Source organism: Herpailurus yagouaroundi, unplaced genomic scaffold (genome assembly GCF_014898765.1).
Source record: "Herpailurus yagouaroundi ecotype Mexico unplaced genomic scaffold, PumYag 184, whole genome shotgun sequence".
In the NCBI taxonomy this organism is placed as follows: domain Eukaryota; kingdom Metazoa; phylum Chordata; class Mammalia; order Carnivora; family Felidae; genus Herpailurus; species Herpailurus yagouaroundi.
Genome location: NW_024412415.1, coordinates 7954795 through 7978553, shown reverse-complemented (window position 1 = coordinate 7978553; position 23759 = coordinate 7954795). Strand labels below are relative to the sequence as shown.

Here is a 23759-nt window from a genome sequence, read left to right as displayed (position 1 = left end):
AGCACTTGCACTTCTAGGAATTATCCTGAGGCTAAACCTGCAACTATACAATGTAAACAAAGTTACTCATCACAGCATTATTTTTAATTGCAAAATAAACAACTTTAATGCCTTTACATGGGGCTTGAATTGAACTCTGGTAGATATACACAGTGGATTGTTATGCTGCTGTTAAAAAGAAATAATGAGGAAGACCTTTCTGAAGTGACATGGGATAAAGACATAGTGTTAAGTGAGAAAAGCAAAACAAAAACAGGCATCTATAGTATTTACCTCTCATATAAGCAAAAGAGGAATATAAGAAAATACACAAATTCTCATTCATTCAAAGGACATTCAAGAAGGATAAGCCTGAAATTAAAGTGTTGATTTCTTATAGCGGGCAGGTGGTAAAAATGTAGAAAGAAAGGAAGGAATGGGAGCAGGTTAGCAGGGATGAGGGGCAGTCTTTGAGTACATCGTTTTGTATGTAGGGCTGACTTTGAAAATCATGGTAATGTTTCATATACTCCTCATATACACTGATAATAAAACAATTGAAACCAGTCAGGGTGTGGGAAGGGAATTAGGTTGAGGGGATATGTGGGCAAAGTGGAATAAAAACAGGAACAAATGGTGTGCTTGGGTAGCTCACTCAGTTGAGTGTCCAACTCTTGGTTTTGGCTCAGGTTCTGGTCTCATGGTTCGTGACTTTGAGCCTAGTGTCCAGGCTCTGTGCTGATACTGTGGAGCCTGCTTTGGATATTCTCTTTCCCAGTTCTCTCTGCCCCTCCCCCACTCGTGCACACACATGGTGTCTCTGAAAATAAATAAAATTAAAAAAAAGTCAAGAACAAATGTTAACTGTATCAGAAATGAGTAATATATAATCAAGTTGCAGAGATTGGGGAAGAAAAGGACTCCCTGAAGTAACTGAGGAAATCAGTATTTTGACTTGATATGTAAGGCTAGAGACCAAAAGAACTGTACGTAAATGCTATGATTGACATAGTAAGTGTTTCTTACAAAAGAATGGGTTAGAATTTTGAAACTACTTTGTATGTGTACTAGAATTGAACAAATAAGTAAATATGTTGTAGATGACAGCCAGTTTCTCGCTGTTGGAAACATTTAAAGTGAAGCCTTTGAAATATGATTGGAGCCAGAGCTCTCAGTACACACACACACACACACACACACACACACACACAGATGGATGTGTACAGAAATATAGTTGTGTGTGTGTGCATAGGTTAGTATGCATATATACTTAATTTCTAGCTAGCTCTTTGCAGAGAGTGCCTAGACGCAGTGATATCCCAGTAACAATTAAGTTATCTAGTTCCCAGATCTTGATTTCTCAATACTTTTTATTCTCTAATAAAGTTAAGGAGGTACTTGAAGAAAGATGGAAGTGGGGGATTGTCAGAAGAACACAGGAGCCAATCTGAAGGGGCTCTTCATCACCAAAGTTAGAATAATTGAGCAATGAAATCGATAATAATAATACTGAATTTTAACACATAGAATAAAAGAAATATCAGTAAGTCCATACTGTTATAAATAATTAAATAAGAAAACAGATAAGGTAGAAGGAACAACTCTTCCTTGCAGTAGAATTCCAGTTAATAGGACAGAAGGAAGTAGAGAATCATCATTAACATAAATACCATGGTAATAATTGTTGCAGACTGGATCCATTGATGAAGGCTAAAATCAGAGGACGAAAGATACAGGAGAACCAGAGCTTGCACATAATGAAAGCGTCTCCCCAGCATATACATCTCAGCACAAAAAGAAAGATAGTGATAATCATGGTAGTTACTACCATGGTAAGGTGGTAGAATCTACTTTAACCAAAAGATCTAAGTAACACTAGTAATAGAAATTTTGATATTGTGAACTTAATTTGATGCCCTGAGAAGAACACGTTGTTTCTGGGGTATTCTTGCCAAAATGTGTAATGTCATTCCAATCATGAGAAAACATCAGAAAATCACAAACTTTGGGGAAATTTTACAAAATAACTGATTAGTGCCTTTCAAAAGTGTCAAGGACATGAGAGAAGGATTGAAGAATGTTATATATGCAGGAAGAGAACTGAGGAGAAAAGCAACTAAATACATTGTGGGATCCTGTTACAGGATCCTGGAACGGGAAAAGGATTTTAGTGGAAAAATTGTTGACGTTCAGATAAGACTTGTAGTTTAATATTTTACCAGTGTTATTTTCCTTACTTAATAGAGTCAAACCTTGGTTTGCGAGCATAATTTGTTCTGGAAACATGCTTGTAATCCATAGCACTTGTATGTCAAAGTGAATTGCCCCATAAGAAATAATGGTATATGTGCTGCTGAAGCGAGCACAGAAATAACGGAAACTCAGATGATTCGTTCCATAACCCAAAAATATTCGTATAAAATTAACTACAATGCTGTAATATAATACAAAATAATAAAGAAAATACAAAATATAAAGAAAAATAAATTAACCTGCACTTGCCTTTGAAAGCCTTTGTGGCTGGTTTCAGGGAGACAGACAAGGTTATTGTGTAGGACGACTTTCACTATCACTAATAGAATCACTGCTGTCTCTTGGCTCAATGGAATCTTTTTCTGCATTGGGGCCATCGTATATGCTTGCATGGATGTTGACTACAGTACAATAATAAACTCATATACTGTATTTAATGTAACTGGCAATTAGGCAGCATAGGAAAGGGTCTATATCTGTAGGCAGCCTGACCTAAAATGAAGCAAAGCATTCCTAAGCGTACTCTTGTTTGGAAAAGCAAAGGACTGTCCATAGGTGCTTTGAAGTGACAAAGAAACTAGTGCCAGGTGTGAGCACCTTCCAGCATTCTAAAAAATTGATGATTTCTGTCAAACACTGTGGCCTGAGACTGAGCATCCGAGAATGGGAGACAATCACCCACAATCCCACAAAGAGAGAGCGAGAGAGAGAAGATCCATTGGCTCACTTATGATCATGTGATGTTCGACATCTCGCACTACTTGTATTGCAAGACATCACTCATTTATCAAGTTAAAATTATTACAAACGTTTGCTCATTTTGTGGCACACTCGTAGAGCAAGTTACTCTCAATCCTGGGTTTTACTGTGATTGTATTCTGTGGGGCACCTGAGTAGTGGCTCATTCAGTTAAGCATCCAACTCTTGTTTGGCTTAGGTCATGATCCTGTATTTCCTGTGGAGCTCCTTGCTGACAGTGGGGAGCCTGCTTGGGATTCTTTGTCTCCCCCTTTGCCCCTCCCCTGCTCATGCTCTCTTTCTCTCAAAATAAATAAATAAATAAACATTTAAAATAATTGTATTCTAGTTATGTAAGATGCTAAATGAGGAAAAGCAGCAGGAGCAATATAAGGGAACTCTGTATTATTTTTTGCTACTTTTCTGTAAGTCGAAAATTGTTTCAAAACAAAATGTTTTAAAATGATATGGCAAGAGTAATGCAAGGAACTGCCATGTATCCTTTACTCATATTTAGCAATGTTTGCTTTGTTTGCTTTTGTTACATAAATGCATACGTTTTTCTCACCCATTTTGAGGGTTAGTTTGACACTTTGTACTGAACTTCCTTGTAATTCAATGTGTGTTTCCTAAGAAAAAAGACATTCTGTCATACAGAACCACAGTACAGTTATAAAGATTATTATCTGATCCACAGACCATATTTGGATTTCATCAGTTGTCTATAAAAGTTGGGGCTTTTTTTTTTCCTGATTGAATCCAGGATCCAATCTAGAAGTACATGTTTCATTTAGTTGTCACATCTCTTTAGTCTCCTTTAAATCTGACATAGTTTCTCAGCCTTCATTTTTCATAACATTTTTATTTTTGAAGAGTATAGGGCTATTATTTTGTACAGTGTTTCTGAATTTGAGTTCTCATTCTTCATGATTAGATTTGGGTTACTCATTTTGGGCAGGATTACCAAAGGAGTGATATATCCTTCTTGGTATGTCACATTGGGAGGCACATGACCCATTGTTCCAATTTGATGGTATTAGCTTCGATCCCTTGGTATGTTTGTGCTTCTTAACAATTACCATCCCCCCCCCCCCCCGTGCCAATTAATATGTATTTTTGGAGAGAAGAACATTCTTGATGAGAGAAGTTACAGGGAAATCCTCTTTGTACCTGGTGAATAGACTTCAAAATGATGCCCATCTAGGGTGCCTGGTTGGCTCAGCGGGTACAGCATGCAACTCTTAATCTCAGGGTCTTGAGTTCAAGCCCTACATTGGGTGTAGAGATTACTTAAAAAAATAAAAATAATTTTTAATTATTTTAAATGTTTATTTAGTTTTGAAAGAAAGAGAGCACGAGGGGGAGAGGGACAGAGAGAGGGAGACACAGAATCAGAAGCAGGCTCCAGGCTCCGAGCTGTCAGCACAGAGCCCTATGTGGGGCTCAAACTTACGAACTGTGAGATCATGACCTGAGCTGAAGTCGGACGCTCAACCGACTGAGCCACACAGGCACCCCAAATAAAAATAATTTTTAAAACATGATGCCCTTCTTATGATCAAGAATTCCATAGGAATATTTGAGATTCTTGTCTTTTTTTTTTTTTTAATTTTTTAACGTTTTAATTCATTTTTTGAGAGACAGAGAGAAACATTGTGAGCAGAGGAGGAGAGAGAGAAACAGAGACACAGAATCTGAAGCAGGCTCCAGGCTGTCAGCACAGAGCCTGACGCAGGGCTTGAACTCACGGACCATGAGATCATGACCTGAGCCAAAGTTGGCTGCTTAACCGACTGAGCCACCCATGCGCCCCAAGATTCTTGTCTTTTAAGTAGCAATAGCTCCTTAAGCATTAGTAGGAGAAAGTTTTGATAAAGGGTGTAAAAATTCCTGTAAGCAGATCATCTGAGGTGCAAATTTTATAGAAATGGCTTTTAAGCTGTCTAACTTCGTACCCACTGTTTCTTCAGATTTAGTCACTCATGTATGCCTGTGCTATGTCTTCTCCCATGTCAACTGGATCATCATGGGAAATCAGGTTTTTTATTGAGGTTCTTTTGTTTTAACTGAATTGGAAGACAGAATCAGCTCATGACTGGTTTGTTGGGTGCTGAGTCATCTTGTGTTAGGTCTGCCTTAGAATTTTTTGTTAGAGAAGATGAAGCTTAGTGAAGCTTAAGTGTTGGCAGAAATTAATAGTGGCAGCAGATTTGTTCTGGTTGGAGGATAGAAACACAAACTGGAAGGCTAGTTTACTGTTGTAACAATTCCTGTATGCCATTGCCTGCTATCTCAGCTTCTTTGCAGATGGGCTTTGCAAAGTGGTGTGTATTAGTGTGGTGCTAGGGTTTAGGGCATGTTGTTACATTTTCCACTTCAGGCCTGAAATATAACTTAAATTCTAAAGTATACAGAAGACTCTGTTTAAGGCAGCCACAGCACTAGCTTATTCTTCCTAATGCTGCTTTAGTAGCTTTGTGTGTGGTTCTCAGTTGGTGCATTTGGATGACTTTATTTTTTAACCCTTCAGGAGTTGAATAAAAGACAGTGTCAGTCTACACAATCTTATTTCAAAAGGACTCCTAAATGATATAATTGTTTTTAAATATTTTAGGCCAACAAGCAGAAAGCTTCAGCTCGTAACCTGTTTCTCACCAATAGCCGAAAGGTAAATTGTAGTTTTATATTTCCCGTTTTTTGTTATGTTGGAATATGTCTACGTTTGCTGCTCTTGTCTCTTGTGACCTGGTAGAATACCTTAGGTACTGTAGTAGTACCTAAGAGAACTTCTGAATGTTCTCTATTTTATAAATAAAATTGCTCTTCCTCACATTTCTGGTATTTGAACCTTTTTGAATGAGACCATAGCCTGCTCTTAATTCCTTCGGCAGTTCACGTGCTCAGTCTCTTTATCTAAGAAATGATGGTTAGTAATATTAATACCTTCCTTTAGAGGGAAGTAACACAACTTCCTTTGAGATCTGTGAGATCAGATGAGGTAATGTTATTGGTTCTGTTTTCCTGGGCTAATCTAATCACCCATCCTCAGTTTCCTCATCTGTAAAATGAGGATGTCTGTAGTACCAACTTTGTAGAGTTTATGTGAAGAAATAAATTAGTTTAATGATGTTAGGCTTAGAGTGGTGCCTAGCATATAATAAGCATTAATTGCTACTATTATTAACGTGTATGATAATACTTTGTAGCTTCCCAGCACTTCTCGGGTCATTATACTTTTTTTTTTTTCTTTCCATCTAAGGTGCCAGTATGTGTGTATAAATTTTTCATTCCATGTATTACCTCAGGGTCTGTGTCTGGATCTTAGTACTGTGCAGGCACATTAACCACATTGTGGCAAAAGGAGATGTGGTCGTAGAAAGACTGTGTGCACTGAACTGACTGAGGAATGCTGTGGTTTAGAGCTAAGGGAAGACTGGCCGTGGTGTTGGGTCCTTCTCCTTTGTGAGAATGCTGTTGTCATCTGCAGCTCGCCCACCAGTGCATGAAGGAGGTGCGTCGAGCTGCCTTGCAGGCCCAAAAGAACTGTAAGGAGACCTTGCCTCGTGCCCGCCGCCTCACCAAGGAGATGCTTCTGTACTGGAAGAAATACGAGAAGGTGGAGAAGGAACACCGAAAGCGTGCAGAGAAGGAAGCCTTGGAGCAGCGCAAGTTGGATGAGGAAATGCGGGAGGTAGGGCAGTAGTATAAAATTTTGAAAACCCTGATTGCTCAGCCATATCAAGAGATTGGTGTATACTACATAAATTGTAAGGTAATGAAATCATTGGAAAAAAACATTTTAAGACACAATTTTGAAGATAGTAATTTTAGTCCACTAAAGCGATTCTGTTTTTATCTCTCAGTAAGGCCCTCTGTCCGGCCTTCACCTCTCTTTGTATGCCAAGTTTTTCTGTTCTTTCTTAGCCTTATTCCTCTTTATATTTCTGGTGGACCAAAAAAAAAAAAAAAAAAGAAAAGAAAAAGGATAGGGATGAACAAAAGAAAACAGCTTACAGCTTATCTTGGCTTGGTTCCAGGTGCTGGCTGCAGTTTCTTCCTTGTTGGAAGAGTGGGGCTGGTTGCCAAATTTAGGGCCAGATAAGAACAATAGACAAACTAGTCCAGTTTGGGGACCCATCCCCCCACTCCTACATGCTTCACTGTTTTAACTTTCAGCCAGTATTCCTCTAAGCCTGATGTTAGTTAATATGTAGGTGAGTAGATTGTTCAGGGAAGCAAGAGGAGAAAGTAGGAGGACAAAGTCATTGTGTTGTCATTGGCAAACCAGTTTGGTTGTGTGCAGGGAAAATTGAGGTCTGAAGAAAGAAGGCAATCAAGGGATGGGAGGATCTTTTCTTTCAGGTATAGGCAGTAAGTACTCGTGTCAAAGCAGAGCTGTGGCCTCTTCTGAGCTCTTGATCTTTTATCTTTTCTTTGAGGGTGAATATGGATTTTGCCAAGTTTCTTAAGTCTCGTGGGTAATTTTTATTTTTGTATGCAAGATAAACATATTAGTGTGTTAGTAAACATTTGATGCTATAGGGAATACTTCCATGTGAATTTATAGGCATTTGAGAGTCATAGGTCTTGAAGTTTTGCAAGCGACCAGACGTATGTATGATATGAGTTTGTGAAACATTCTCTCAGTTTGGTTGATAATTAACTGATGGGTTTCATTCATGTTTATGTTTTATGTCCTTCTCTGAACCTTTGAAATAAAACTATTTGTGATGGAACTTTATTGTTCCTTTAATTTACTTTGCTCATTTAAACATGTAGTAGTTGACTGTTGTAAAGGACGTGTTACTCTTTTTTGTTTTAATTTAGAAAGGTTTTCTCGATAGTACTTTAGCTGTAATACACCTGTATTTATTATGAAAAATAACTCCCATTTTCTCTCAAATTCTCTTTCAGATTTTCTTCTCATTTGAATCTGGCTCAAGTACTATAAAACCTTAAAGAGAAAGTATAGTTTTGTATAGCATACCTTAGGACTAGTCTCCTTTCTTGGCTAAGTTCCTTGTTATATTTTTGTTTTTCATTTGGGGAGGTGGACCAAGGGTAAATCAACTCTACTTCATATGAATTTTATTATAAAATAGTTAATGCAGAGTAGTGATGTGCATTTGATCTGTATTCATATTTTATAGGTCATCACAGATGAACTATACATTGTTTTTGGGAGTATTTTCTTCCTTTGTCATCTTATTCTTAAATATCTTCTGGTTGACTTTCAGAATAATTTATAGCCCCTAGTCACTTATTTTCACTTTCGGTGATAAAGAAGATCTTTTGACATGTTTACATTTTTTACAATACTAAAACTGTATACAGGTATCTACCACCTAGGTTATGGAATAAAGCTCATTGGTTGAGTTTAGTTGGTATCTCTGCGCCACTCTAGGAAATTGATACAGTAAAGAAATAAGCATTTTAGAAACAGAAGCTTAATGGAGAAAACATTGCATGTTGTAAATGAGAGCAAAACATATGTTATTAAATATAAGTGAAGACTATTCCTTGCTTTTAGTACCGCTGACTTGGTTATAATAAAACTGTGCGTTAACAATTCTTTTCTAAAGGTAAAGAATCTATAAAAGAATTGTATGCAAACTATATAAGATTTTATGAATTCTGTTGATCACCTCTTGTTGTATGTGATTGATGATTTGACTCTGTTTTCACTTTTAACTTTTTTCCCCTTTAGGCCAAGAGGCAACAACGAAAACTGAACTTCCTAATCACCCAGACAGAGTTGTATGCCCATTTCATGAGTCGTAAACGAGACATGGGTCATGATGGAATCCAGGAAGAAATCTTAAGGAAACTGGAAGACAGTTCTACCCAAAGACAGATTGACATTGGTGGAGGAGTGGTAGTTAACATCACACAGGAGGATTATGGTGAGTCCTGCATCAGGAGGTAGAGGAAGTGGGTACCCTCTATTTTTTCATACCTAAGGTTTCTTGCAAGTTTTGTCTTGATCAGTAAGCAATGATTAGTAAAGGGGAATTTATTGCACTGGAGTAGGGAAAGTATGAATAAAATCAACATACAAAATAACTTTTTTTAATTAAAGAATTTGAAAAGGAAAGGGTGTGTTTATATGATCTTATAAGTTTGGGAATTTTTATATGTTTTGATTTGTTAGTAGGAATGGAGGCTATTGAATCAGAAGAATTCAGTGAACATGTCTCAGCAGAGAAAATCATGTCTCTCTTAACAAGATTCTTGGTGATATAAGTCAAGCATGAGAAAGAGACTGTTCAGTTTTGGTATTTTTGTGTCCACAGGGGGAGGGATGAATTGGGGTGAAGTTTGAGGGTAATTTCACAGAGAATAGTGATAAAGATCATGTTGAGCTCAGAATAAAAAGAATGAGCGTTCCTGCGTGGGTCTTAAGGGTTACACATGTCTTGATTTCTTCTTTGGGGATAATTTCACCCAGCAGAAATCTATCACAGTTTTTAATCCCTATTGTTATGCTTTTCTTTCCTTTGGCATTGCTTTGTGCAAAAAACCCAGGATTGGGAGCCTGGAGTTCAGGTGGTTTCTGTGAGCTGGCTTTAGCTACTGGAGACATGGCACCCCTCTGCCTTCATTGCCACTTCTAAGTCCTAACCTTTGTCATATCATTTGAGCCTTTCTGTTCTCTCACCCTCTGTGAATTTAGGGATGAGTAGGTTGGGGGAGTTAGGGATTGACAGTGTCAATGTGAATTGCATCTTTTTTTTTTTTTTAATTTTTTTTTTTTTTCAACGTTTATTTATTTTTGGGACAGAGAGAGACAGAGCATGAACGGGGGAGGGGCAGAGAGAGAGGGAGACACAGAATCGGAAACAGGCTCCAGGCTCTGAGCCATCAGCCCAGAGCCCGACGCGGGGCTCGAACTCACGGAGCGCGAGATCGTGACCTGGCTGAAGTCGGACACTTAACCGACTGCGCCACCCAGGCGCCCCAGTGAATTGCATCTTTGAAGGAGATCAATTAATGACTTGAGATAATCTATAAGTTTTCCTTTTCAGATAGTAACCATTTCAAAACCCAGGCCCTGAAGAATGCTGAAAATGCTTACCATATTCATCAAGCTCGGGTGAGTCTTACAAGTGAAAAGAACCTATGATGCGCTCTGGAAATACCCCACAACCTTTCATTTGGGTGATTTTCCTTTCGGTTTATTCCTATTTCCAGTGAGAAACACTGGCAGATGTGTGTATATGTATGTGACTATGTGTTGGGTGCGGGCTGTGTCTCCATTTAGAACAATAGGAATAATTGAGGAAGGGTGGAAAATAAGCATTCACTTGTGTGAGCTTTAGGAGTGTGTTGATTGAAGCGAGGATAGTATACCTATTTTTTTGTCCTCTTGAGTAATCATGGGTAATAGAGTGTGAAATGCATCATGGTTGTTTAGTGAAGAAGACCATACTGGTGCTTGTTAAGAGAGCTATACCATTGCCTTAAGAAAACTGCTAAGTTAGGACCTTCTTTCAAACCTTAGTAATATCTTGCTTATTCATGATGTAGTGATATTTCATGAAATCAGAAGGATATGGCAGTTAGATTGAATTAAAATAAGTAAGAAAGTAAAGAATATACTGCATCGGAACCCTATTTAACAGGGTCTAGGTCAGGATAGATAAAAAGTTGACCTTCTTCCCACCAACCCCAACCAAAGAAATTTTATGTCAGATTTTTAACAAATTCCTTGATGAAGTGAGTAATCATGTAGTATGGCTTAGGTCTGTTCATTATAGGAGAACTTCTAATATAATTGTTAAAATAGTAATGTTTCATATATCATTCTAGATACATAATATATTACATAATATTATTAGAAATTTTGTTCCAGTTACCACACAATGGATATATTGTCATTATGAATTTGATTTGAATTCCATTTTTCCCTCTTATGTTTTTCTTCTAATATGGTTTTATTTTCCAGACAAGGTCATTTGATGAAGATGCAAAAGAAAGTCGAGCAGCTGCCCTCCGGGCAGCAAACAAGTCTGGTACTGGGTTTGGGGAGAGTTACAGCCTGGCAAACCCATCTATCCGAGCTGGTGAAGATATTCCACAACCTACCATTTTTAATGGCAAATTAAAAGGCTACCAGCTGAAAGGCATGAATTGGTTGGCAAATCTGTATGAGCAGGTGAAGTTTAGAACTGTGTCATACCCACTGTGTTTTGTTACGCGTTTTTCTGATATCATTGGTTCAGAGTATTGCGAAATGAACACAAGATAATGTTTTAAATTTCATCCCTTTTAAAAAGTTTCATTGACTCTGACAAGAGTCAGAAAGATGTTTCTATATTTTTAACCTGCAATTTTGTTTGAGAATATTTGTATCGTGTACATAGTTTGCTTTAAGTGGTCTTGGTAACCTGATTGATTGTGTTTTTTTTCCCTGGATTATATTTGCTGGAAAACTGGCTTTGGCCTGTTATTCAACTCATGATATCACCTCAGGTATCATAATTCATAGTTGTAGCTGTAGAGTTGACAAAAGGAATCATTACAAGCAGTGGGTGATAGTGCTGAAATGATATTTCTAGTCATTTTTGTTTAAACAAGTCTAATAGTTTGGTTAGTTTTTTGGGACAGTATGTTGAACCCCTGTGTGATGGAATGTAAGAGGTACTGACTATGTGTATTTTTTTTTTCCAGGGCATTAATGGCATTCTTGCAGATGAAATGGGTCTTGGCAAAACAGTACAGAGTATTGCCCTCCTGGCCCATCTGGCTGAGGTGGGTAGATGCAGTCTTTGTCTTCCCCACTCTAGATTCTGGGGTGAGAATCAGCCATTATCAAGCATTATGTCATGCTCTGTAGCATACCAGGACTATAGGACTTACTCCTTGCCTTCAAGGTCATTACAAGGTGACATAGTGTGGTGAAACATTTAGGTTTTCAGCACTGGAACAGTTTTTAAGAGCGTGTGGTTGGAAATAATGCCCCTCACCCCCTGTCCACAATCATTAGAATAATGGCAAAGGAATGGTAGTTAGACCAGAAGACCCAAGTTCACATCTTAACTCTGTTTACTGAGAATGTAAACTTGAGCATTCACCTCATTTTTTTTGCTTTGACTTCACTTTAATTTTCTGAGGTTTAGTTTCTACTCCTGCAACTTGGGGATAATACCTACTTAGAGGAATTCTATGAGAATTAAGTGAAAATAAGTGTAGAAACATTTTGAGAAAAGCAAAAACTCCAATACTAGTAAAATTGTTATTTAGTATAGGGGAAAGCAGCACATACAAGTCAGGATGTAGTAAGTGCTTTGTCAGTGATATAAATTAGGACCTTTAAGTGGTGGGAGTTGGGAGTAATTGCTTGGTATTTTTTTCCCAAGTGTTTTTCTGAGCAGATTCCTTCCATGTGTTGTTATTAACATAGGCTATTACTACTGAATATGCAAATGTGGGATCTAGACACCATTTCTCTTGTTATAAAGTATTATGGATTCTTTTTTTTTTTTTTTTTTTTTTAATTTTTTTTTTTTTAACGTTTATTTATTTTTGGGACAGAGAGAGACAGATCATGAACGGGGGAGGGGCAGAGAGAGAGGGAGACACAGAATCGGAAACAGGCTCCAGGCTCCGAGCCATCAGCCCAGAGCCCGACGCGGGGCTCGAACTCACGGAGCGCGAGATCGTGACCTGGCTGAAGTCGGACGCTTAACCGACTGCGCCACCCAGGCGCCCCAATGGATTCTTAAACTGCTCTTGTTAATTATAATTTTGAACTAAATATCTTCAGTTTTTCTGCAGTTAGCTGACCCATTTTTTCTCTTTCAGAGAGAGAACATCTGGGGACCTTTCTTAATAATTTCACCTGCTTCTACACTTAACAATTGGCACCAGGAGTTTACAAGATTTGTTCCTAAATTTAAGGTAAAAATCAATCCAGCAAAAATTTCTTTTGCTCTTTAAACTTTGTGACTTTTCTTTTTCTGCCTTACTTGTTTAAATTGTTTTTAAGAATTTTTAGTTTCGGGGCACCTGGGTGGCTCAGTCGGTTAAGCGGCCGACTTCGGCTCAGGTCACGATCTCACACTCCGTGAGTTCGAGCCCCGCGTCGGGCTCTGTGCTGACCGCTCAGAGCCTGGAGCCTGTTTCAGATTCTGTGTCTCCCTCTCTCTGACCTTCCCCCATTCATGCTCTGTCTCTCTCTGTCTCAAAAATAAATAAACGTTAAAAAAAAATTTAAAAAAAAAAAAGAATTTTTAGTTTCTTGCATTTTTTTCCAAAATGCTTTGGAATGCATACATTGCATTGTTCCATTTGAAAGTAACTGATGGGAGCAATAAGAGAGCATATTACATCCTTTTGTTTCATAAGTGAGAAAGCCAAAGTCCACTTTGAATGATTTGTTGGTTTAGGCACATGGATTGATGCTCCTGGTCAAACTGCCATAGTAGAAAATATCTACCTTGCTGGTTTAACGTAGATTTTGGCAAATCATATCATCAGGGCACATACCCTATAATTTATGACATTGTCATACCCCCTCCCAATATATGCATAAAGAATGCATTTTCTCATTACTCCAAAGTCAGATCTTTAGCCTGAGTTTAGATAGTAAGAAAAATAGTAAGATCGAGGTCAGAAGTGATCAATAGGGAAGTATGTTGTATTAAGTTGGTTAAGATGTGAACAAGATTTATTAAACAGGTTTTAATTGTGGAAAGTTATTGGGATATAAGAAAGAATGGGTAGAGGTGCCGAGTGGCTCAGTCATGTTCTCAAGGTTTGTGGGTTTGAGCCCTGCATCGGGCTGTGTTCTGACGGCTCAGAGCCTGGAGCCTACTTTGGATTCTGTGTCTCCCTCTTTCTCTCTCAGCCCCTCCCCTGCTTGTGCTCGCTTTCTCTCTCTCTCCCTCAAAAATAAACATTTAAAGAAAAAGAAAGAACAGGTAGGGTTTATTATAGTGTTTGCAAGTAAAAATGGGGAAATTAGGTAACTGTGTGTTCTGTCCCTAAAGTGACATAATGATAATGAAGTTTCATGGTAAAGAGGATTTTATGGAGATTGTATATCAGGAATTATTGAGGGGCACCTGTGTGGCTCAGTCAGTTAACCAGCGGATTCTTGATTTCAGCTCAGGTCATGATCTTGTGGTTTGTGAGATTGAGCCCCACATTGGGCTCCACACTGACAGCGCATGGAGCCTACCTCTGATTCTCTCTCTCCCCGTCTCTGTCCCTCCCCTGCTTGCACTTGCTCTCTCTCAAAATAAGTAAATAAACTTAAAATTTTCTTTAAAAAAAATTATTGATATGATCTGTCTGATTTGGGGTGTCCATAATTATGGGTTCCATTCAATTTAAAGGACACAGGATAGGGTGGATGTGGGAATCTGATGTTTTTCTGGTTTAAGCGTTGTAAGGAATAAGGAGACATGCAGGGTATTCCACTTTGGGATACCTTTGTGGCTATGGCTGCACCTTTTTGCCTCAATTGTAGTTAGAAACTATTTACAAGGCACATTAAGTGTATAGCTTTTAACATGGTAGACTCATTTTTATTTTTAATTTTATTATATTTTTAAACATTTATTTATTTTTGATAGAAACAGAGCATGAGCGGGGGAGGGGCAGAGAGAGAGGGAGACACAGAATCTGAAGCAGGCTCCAGGCTCTGAGCTGTCAGCACAGAGCCCGACGCGGGGCTCGAACTCACGGACTGCGAGATCATGACTAGAGCCAAAGTTGGAAGCTTAATTGACTGAGCCACCCAGGTGCCCCGACTCATTTTTATTTCATTTCATTTCACTTATTTTTTAGTTGATTTATTTTGAGAGCCTGTGAGCAGGAGAGGGGCAGAGAGAGAAGGAGAGAGAGAATCAAGCACTGAGAGTGCAGAACCCCATGCCAGGCTCGATTTCACCAACCCCAAGATCATGACCTGAACTAAGATCAAGAGTAGGGTGTCCAACTGACTGACCACCCAGGTACCCCATTGGTTGACTCATTTTTGAATTTGTAAGGAGGAGATGAGATCATTCTAAGGTAGTTTGTTGAATATTTTCTCCAGAGTTGTTTGCTATATGGAATATGGAGCTGCTTTTTTTCTTCATTTATTCATTTTTTTTTTTTTTTCTTTTCCAGTACATGTTCAACAATCAGGAGTTGAAAAATTCAGTCTTAAAAATTTCTACCAGGGGCGCCTGGGTGGCTCAGTCAGTTAAGCATCTGACTTCGGCTCAGGTCATGATCCCACAGTCCATGAGTTCGAGCCCTGCATCAGGCTCTGTGCTGACAGCTCAGAGCCTGGAGCCTGCTTCAGATTCTGTGTCTCCCTCTCTCTGCCCCTCCCCTGCTCATGCTCTGTCTCAAAAATAAATAAAAACATTAAAAAAAAAAATTTTCCACCAAACCACTTAAGTTTTCAGTATTAACTTTACTGACCATTAGATGGCGATGTCAAACTACTTATGTCATTTGATACCTGTCCTTTGATTTTACGCCTCTGCCTGGAACCGAGCTTTCATGTTCATGTTGAGCTTATTTTTGAATAAGCCTTTGGGCCTATTTTAGTTGCCACTGTTTTTTTTTTTTGTCTCATTTTTTAAAAATTGTGATAAAATGCACATATATGGGTGCACCTGGCTCAGTCAGTTGCTAAACATCCAACTGGATCTCAGGGTCATGAGTTTGAGCCCCATGTTGGGTGTAAAGTGTGCTGTTTTTTGTTTTTTGTTTCTTTTAATGTTTATTTTTGAGAGAAAGAGCCATAGCGCAAGCAGAGGAGGGTCAGAGAGAAAGAGTCACAGAATCTGAAGCAGGCTCCAGACTAAGCTGTCAGCAGAGTCCAGTGTGGGGCTTAAACTCACGAACTGTGAGATCATGACCTGAGCTGAAGTCGGACGCTTAACCGACTGAGCCACCCAGGCGCCCCTCATCTACAGGTTCTTATTTGAACACCTGTCCTGTTTTCAGTTCTTTTAGTGTATATCTAGGAGTGGAATTGCTAACGCATTCTGTATTTTATTGAGAAATCTGGCACCTGTTAATTTTGTTGTTTTTGTTCAACTTATGAGCTAAAAATAGCTTTTCTGTTTTTAAACTGTTGATTTAAAAAGAATATTTCATAACAAATGGGATATGAAATTTAAACACATATAGTTGTTATTTGCTTACAGAAAAGGTTTGATGGTCTCTTCTATATTGATTCATTGCTTCAATTTCCATTGCTCCTTTAGGTTGTCCAGAAATGTGTCCACCTCCCTGCAGAACATAGTTAAATGTAGACTGTACTCAAGTTTATAGTTAGTTTGCATTCAAAAGATACTTAGGTGTATGATGATAGCATCTGAATGTTTATTTTATGTGACAGGTATCTGAGCAACACTTGTTTTAAGATTCTAGTATGACCATAGACTTCCTCTTTTTCCCCATGAAATATGATTTATGTTTTTTCTATAATGTACCATTTTCATTCTTGAAAGTGGCTATTTTGTGTGTTTCTATTTCATTCATTTCTGCTTTTTTTAAAAATTACTTTTGTCTGCTTTTTTGTGAACTTTTTTCTTTTTCTAACATCTTAAGTGGAGCTTACATGCTTGATTTTCAGCTTTTTCCAGTAAGTGTCCTTAAGGGTATTAATATCTTCTTGTGCATGACTGTATCTATCCATAGTTTTGATGTGTCACATTTTCATTAATCTTTAATTCAATATAATTTCTAGCTTATGTTGCAAGTTTTGTTTGATTCATGGCTTAATTAAAAGTAGTTCTTGGGGGGGCGCCTGGGTGGCGCAGTCGGTTAAGCGTCCGACTTCAGCCAGGTCACCATCTCGCGGTCCGTGAGTTCGAGCCCCGCGTCGGGCTCTGGGCTGATGGCTCGGAGCCTGGAGCCTGTTTCCGATTCTGTGTCTCCCTCCCTCTCTGCCCCTCCCCCGTTCATGCTCTGTCTCTCTCTGTCCCAAAAATAAATAAACGTTGAAAAAAAAATTAAAAAAAAAAAAAGTTCTTGGGGTGACTGGGCGGCTGAGTTGGTTAAGCATCCGACTCAGGTCATGATCTCGTGGTTTGTGAGTTCCAGTTGTGCGTCAGGCTCTATGCTGACAGCTCAGAGCTTGGAGCATGCTTCAGATTCTGTCTCCCTCTCTATCTGCCCCTGCCCCTTCTTACACTCCGTCTCTATCTTTCTCAAAAGTAAAAATAAAAAAAAATTTTTTTTAAAGTGTGGTTCTTAATTTCCAAACAGAGGAATCTTTTTTTTACTAGATATCTTTTTGTTACTAATTTACAGTTTAAACCCACTGTGGTAAGAAATTAGGCTTTGTGTGATTTTGATCCATTGAAATCTTTTGAACTTTCCTTTCCCACCATATGGTCAGTGTTTATAAATGTCCTATATCTGTTTGAAAATAATAAGTATTGTGCAGTTGTTGAGTGCAGTGTTCTGTGTGTGTTGGTTAGGTTAGGTTAGGTTTTTTAAGTTCTTCTGTATCTTTACTGATTTTTTTGGTCTGCCTCTTCAATTACTGACTGAAAGAAGTATGTTAAAATTTGCCACAATTAAGGATTTTTTCATTTCTGTTCTTTTTTGCTTCTTTACTTTGAGACTGTGAGTTGTGTACAAGTTTACAGTTACTTTGTCTTACTGGTGAATTGAACCTTTTATTATTATGAAGTCCCTCTTGTTAAGACTTTTTGCCTTAAATCTGCTCTTTCTGGTATTAAATAGATCAGCTTTCTTCTGGTTTGTATATGGTATCGCTTTTTCATTTAACCATTCTGTTTCCGTTTAAGGTTTTTTCTCCTGCCTTTATTTGGAGCATTTATGCTTTTAATGTAGTTACTGATACATGGAGTTTAAATCTTCCTTACTGTTTTCTTTCTTCTTCTACAACTTTCCTTTTTCTTCTTTCTTGTGTCCTTTGGATTGATTATATTTTACTACCCTTCTCATTCCTTTTTGGAATTACTAATTTCTTTTTGGAATATACTAATTATATATTCATTTTATTCTTTAGTAGATACCCAGGAATCAAGGAACATGTATCCTTGATTAAAAAAAAAATTTTTTTTAACATTTATTTATTGCTGAGAGACAGAGACAGAGCATGAGCAGGGGAGGTGCAGAGAAGGAGGGAGACACAGAAGCAGGCTCCAGGCTCTGAGTTGTCAGCACAGAGCCCGACGTGGGGCTTCAACCCACGAACTGGGAGATAATGACCTGAGCCCAAGTCGGATGCTTAACCAACTGAGCCTCCCAGGTGCCCCGATTTTTTAAAAAGTAGTATAAATTAATACTGTTACTGCTTTCCAGATAGTAAAAGGGCTTTAGTATACTTTAACTACATTCCCCTTCTCTAGACTTACGTGCTATTGTAAATATTTTATCTTTCAAAGCCCACCAAGTGTTTTATTATCATCTATACATTTTAAATTTATTTAGATTTATTTATATTACTCACGTATTCAGTGTTTTCGTTGATCTTCATTTCTTCCTGTATATTTTTACTTAGTTGTGGCTGAAAGTTTTCAAAACAACAATAAACATCAAGCTACAGGTCCAAGAAGCACTTTGAAAGGAAATTATACCTAGAGATACAACAGAAAAAGTGAATTTCCCATTCTTTTCTTTCTCCATGCTTTCGTGTAAATATTTCCTTCTGACCTATCATCTATTTCACTGATTCTCTCTTAGATGCATCTAATCTGTTATTAAACCCATAATTGAATTCTTAGTGTTAGTTACTGTATTTTCCAGTTGGGGAAATTCTCTTTGGTATTTATAATTTTTAATACACCACTGAAATTCTCTAGCTTATCTTTTAATTCCAGGAACAAATTAGCATCTTTTTAAAAAGTGTTCTTTTGACATTTCATTGTCAGGATCTCCTCTGTGTTTATTTCTTGTATCTGTTTCTCATACTGGTTTTTAGTCATATTGTCTAATCTTTCTATATATCTGGGTATATTTTGTAAATTTTGTTTGTTTATGTTTTTATTGTATACCAGACATTATATAGGAATGATTGTAGAGGTCATTATGGGCTCTGTTTTCTTCTTTCAGATTGTGGATTTATAGGTGTTTGGGGTTGGGCATTTTGTGTTTGTTTTGTTTGTTTTGCCACTAGTAATTGAGGGGGGGGGCACTAACAATCCAAAAGTCCCCCTTTAAGCTAGTCAGGAATTGAGATGATTCATAGCTGGGATTCAGTACTTGTTAAGGCAAGTCTATATTTAATTGACTTTTACTACCCATGGGTATGTATCCTGTGATTCTTATCTTAAGGCCAGGGAGGTGGGTGGTTATCAGAATCCTTCTTCCTTAAACTACAGTTTTTGTTCTGTAGGCACTGTATCTCTTAAAACAATATTCTGTTTAATTTCTTAGCTTCACAACTGGAACTTTTGGAAATGATCAGCACCTTTTGGAAGGACATGTACCACGTGTTAGGCTTTCCTCTCTGGACTTTGTTTCCTGGATCTTGACTCCATAATTCTCCACTGCCTCAGTAGCTTTCTCATGCCTTCAAACCAATGTTTTGTATATGTGTTTTAATTCAGTCTATAGGAAGAGGGCTAGTGGCAGTGACAGAAGAGGAACTCCTATATTCATTCTTTAGGTTCTTTTTATTTTTATTTATTATTATTATTATTATTTCAGTATATGAAATTTATTGTCAGATTGGTTTCCATACAACACCCAATGCTCATCCCAAAAGGTGCCCTCCTCAATACCCATCACCCACCCTTCCCTCCCTCCCACCCCCCATCAACCCTCAGTTTGTTCTCAGTTTTTAAGAGTCTCTTATGCTTTGGCTCTCTCACACTCTAACGTCTTTTTTTTTTTTTCCTTCCCCTCCCCCATGGGTTTCTGTTAAAGTTTCTCAGGATCCACATAAGAGTGAAAACATATGGTATCTGTCTTCTCTGTATGGCTTATTTCACTTAGCATAAAACTCTCCAGTTCCATCCACGTTGCTACAAAGGGCCAGATTTCATTCTTTCTCATTGCCACGTAGTACTCCATTGTGTATATAAACCACAATTTTTTTTATCCATTCATCAGTTGATGGACATGTGGGCTCTTTCCATAATTTGGCTATTGTTGAGAGTGCTGCTATAAACATTGGGGTACAAGTGCCCCTATGCATCAGTACTCCTGTATCCCTTGGGTAAATTCCTAGCAGTGCTACTGCTGGGTCATAGGGTAGGTGTATTTTTAATTTTTTTTATTTTATTTTTTTTTTATTTTTAATTTTTTGAGGAACCTCCACACTGTTTTCCAGAGCGGCTGCACCAATTTGCATTCCCACCAACAGTGCAAGAGGGTTCCCGTTTCTCCACATCCTCTCCAGCATCTATAGTCTCCTGATTTGTTCATTTTGGCCACTCTGACTGGCGTGAGGTGATACCTGCTTTAGGTTCTTTTTAAATCATCTGGGAGCACCCGGCTGGCTCATTCAGAAGAATATAAGACTCTTGATCTTAGAGTCATGAGTTTGAGCCCAACATTCGGTGTAGACAAAACTTAATAAACTTTAAAAAGTAAAAATAAAAAAAAATAAAAACATTCTGAATTAACATTTGTGCCGATACTTTTAAGATTATAAGTAGGAAATAATCTGTATAATGGTCCTTTTTCCAGGTGCTACCATACTGGGGAAATCCTCATGATAGAAAAGTTATCAGGAGGTTCTGGAGTCAGGTAACTTTCAGCTTATTATATATATACATACATGCGCCCGTATATACATACGTATGCAGTCGTTTCTGCAATTGATCTGAGGAATTTCCTGTGTGTAAAATCTTACATATAATTCTAGGCACTAAGCCAGCGTACTTTTTTATCTTCTACAACACTTTTCCCATTATATAGACCATTAGCTGGACTTGCAGTCTAGGATTAAGTAAGAACTCTTTACTAAGCTGAAGACTAATTTTAACATGATCTGTAATTAAGGTAGTACTTAAAAAAGTTATGGTTTCATTTACTGCACATCTACCATGTAGGAGAAGCATGTCTTTAGGACTGTTTTGAACTTCTTAATCTTAAAAATTAGTGTCCATTTCTCATTATCTTATGAATTATTAGGTATCTATTTTCATTCTTCGCTTCTTGTATTTACAGAAGACCCTCTACACTCAGGATGCCCCTTTCCATGTGGTAATTACCAGCTACCAGCTGGTGGTGCAGGATGTAAAGTATTTCCAGCGGGTCAAGTGGCAGTACATGGTATTGGATGAGGCTCAAGCACTCAAGAGTAGTTCCAGGTAACATGATTAATAGAAACCAAATTCTATAGACTGAGGCCGTACAAATGTATAGATATGTGGTAGAGACATATGATATATACACACATACAGATGAATAAAGGACGGAGAGGTTTCAGAACATGGCATGATATGGTCTCTGCATAAGCCATGTATCTGACCAGAAGGCATTTTTCATGGGATGCAAATATTAATGTTTAGAATACAAGGATTTCTCTTCCATTTCTCTATTTAATAATTACTATATCTTAACAAGTCTTTGTTCTTAAGGAACTTTTTTTTTAAGTTTATTAATTTATTTTGAGAGAGAAGGAAAGCATGAGTTAGGGAGGGGCAGAGAGAGAATAAGAGAGAAAGAATCCCAAGCAGGCTTTGCAGTATCAGCACAGAGCCCATTGAGGGGCTCAAACCCATGAACAGTGAGATCATTACCTGAGCTGAAGTTGGACACTTAACTGACTGAGCCACCCAGGTGTCTCTTCAAAGGAACTTTTTTGTGGGAGAAGTCTTGTCTGCCCTTTGATTCAGGGATTATTTTAGACAGGAGGTCTTAGTAGGAAGTAGAATATTTTATTTTGTAGACTGTAGGTTCTGTCTGTTTTATGCAGGTTGTCCTAGTCCCTGGATGGTTATTAGAGCCACAAGAATCTTTTTCTTGGAAGTTATGTGTTTAAAACATTGTAAGGATACCTGGGTTTCTCAGTTTGCTAAGCATCAGGTCATGATCTTACAGCTCGTGAGTTCGAGCCCTGCGTTGGGCTCTGTGCTGACAGCTCAGAGCCTGGAGCCTGCTTCAGATTCTGTGTCTCTGTCTCTCTCTGCCCCTCCCCTGCTATTCCCCCCCCCCCCCAAATAAACATTAAAATTTTTTTTTAAATAATAAAAAAAAAATACTTTGATACCTTCAAAGTCAAAAACCGAATAGTAAGTCAGTGCTTGACTTTAAAGCGGTATTACATGTTGCATTTCATGCACTTACTAAGTCTTGGTGAGCCCATAAGGCTTTCTTAGAAATCCATGTTAACTGACAGGATGGTACTTTCCATTCTCTCATGGGCATTACTTCATATTACACTCTTTTGAAGTAGGATGTGCTTACAGCCAGGAGTGGTAGACTCATTTTGCATTTTCTTCTCACACCTTTCCCCTTTCTCCATTGATCTCTCTAAACTGACACTGTAAGTGCACAGATTAATAATTATAAAGCTTTTTACTATAGATAAGTACCTTATAAGTAAATGGCTTGTGTCAGCAAACTGACCAAAGATAGTAGAGCACTTTGTCAAGCCAGAAAGGATCCTACCCTGCCTATTTGAGGGCTATTTTTCCTAAACCCTAATACCATGTTTTCAGTATTCAGGAGTTATTTCCTGTCCTCAGCTTTGTTGAATAATATTTTTTAGTATTGTCTAAGGTTGAGTGCTTGATTATTCTGGATGTTCACTAATTTTTTGGAAAGCATTTTTAGAAATACAGGGTCTTCGTAGGGTGAAGAAAGATTTACTGCTCACTTGGAATTTGTAATTCACTTTATTGGACAGTGTTCGTTGGAAGATCCTCTTGCAGTTCCAGTGTCGGAATCGGCTTTTGCTAACTGGGACCCCAATTCAGAACACCATGGCAGAGGTAGGCATTAGTAGAAGCTTCAGTTTTATGTCTGCAATAAACAGAATGGTTCTAAGCACAGAATAGAATTCTTTCCCATGCCCACCTGGAGTGTTACTGCTCTGTACAAATTATAATCCCCACATAAAAGGAAGAATTTGTTGCTTGCCCTAAGTGGGGTTTTTTTGGGCATCATTCCTATTTTCTAATTCTCTGGCAGAGGCAGATAATTTATTCTTCTGTAATTATGGAATAAATAATAAACATATTAGGAATGTAGCCCATCTAATGTAGAGATGTTTTTATGACCGAATATTTGAAAAGCTAATATTCTTTGGCACTGAGAGGCACTAAAATTCCTTATTTAGAAAAGGTATATTGATTATCTAGTACAGGGGTTAGAAAACTTTTTGTAAAGAGCCAGATAGTAAATATTTTAAACTTTACAGGCCATATAGTTGCTGTTGCAACTACTTAACCTTGCCATTATAATGTGAAAACAGCCATGGATGATACAGAAATGAATAGGTATGGCTATGTCCCATTAAAACTTTTTATAAAAATAGTTGGCAGGAAAAAAATGTGGTTGGCACAGCGTTGGAACCATAGGCCATTATTTACTGACCCCTGATTAAGAGTTATTTTAAGCAAGTTATGCTACCTCAGATTGTGTTCAGTTGTGAAGTGGATTTTTTAAATACATGAGACTGTTTAAAACTTTCCCACTACAAGATCTGAGCAGTACTTGCACTTTTAGACTTTTAGTGTGCAATTAATTGAAAAATCTCATTTTGCTATAGCATCCTATAGAATTAGGGTTGATTGATGAGGCATGTGCATACATATGCCTTCTTTCTTGCCCACTGACTCACACTTACACCTGCACCTAGACAGACACACACACACACACACACACACACACACACACACACACACACACAC

The 23759-nt window shown here is 37.9% G+C and overlaps 1 protein-coding gene across 5 annotated transcripts in view; it reads left to right on the top strand.

Moving 5' to 3' along the window:
• INO80 (INO80 complex ATPase subunit) overlaps window positions 1-23759 on the top strand; it is a 146218-nt gene that overhangs the window by 41352 nt on the left and 81107 nt on the right. For all 5 annotated transcript variants that reach the window (XR_005795778.1, XR_005795777.1, XM_040492327.1 and 2 more), the window contains exons 8-17: window positions 5585-5638; window positions 6458-6661; window positions 8678-8873; window positions 9996-10063; window positions 10916-11125; window positions 11641-11721; window positions 12775-12870; window positions 20587-20646; window positions 21070-21212; window positions 22754-22838. Coding sequence is in view for 3 of the 5 variants with exons in the window: in XM_040492327.1 (XP_040348261.1) it covers window positions 5585-5638; window positions 6458-6661; window positions 8678-8873; window positions 9996-10063; window positions 10916-11125; window positions 11641-11721; window positions 12775-12870; window positions 20587-20646; window positions 21070-21212; window positions 22754-22838 (1197 nt within the window). In the remaining 2 variants the exon portion in view is untranslated. The remainder of the gene's footprint in view (window positions 1-5584; window positions 5639-6457; window positions 6662-8677; window positions 8874-9995; window positions 10064-10915; window positions 11126-11640; window positions 11722-12774; window positions 12871-20586; window positions 20647-21069; window positions 21213-22753; window positions 22839-23759) is intronic.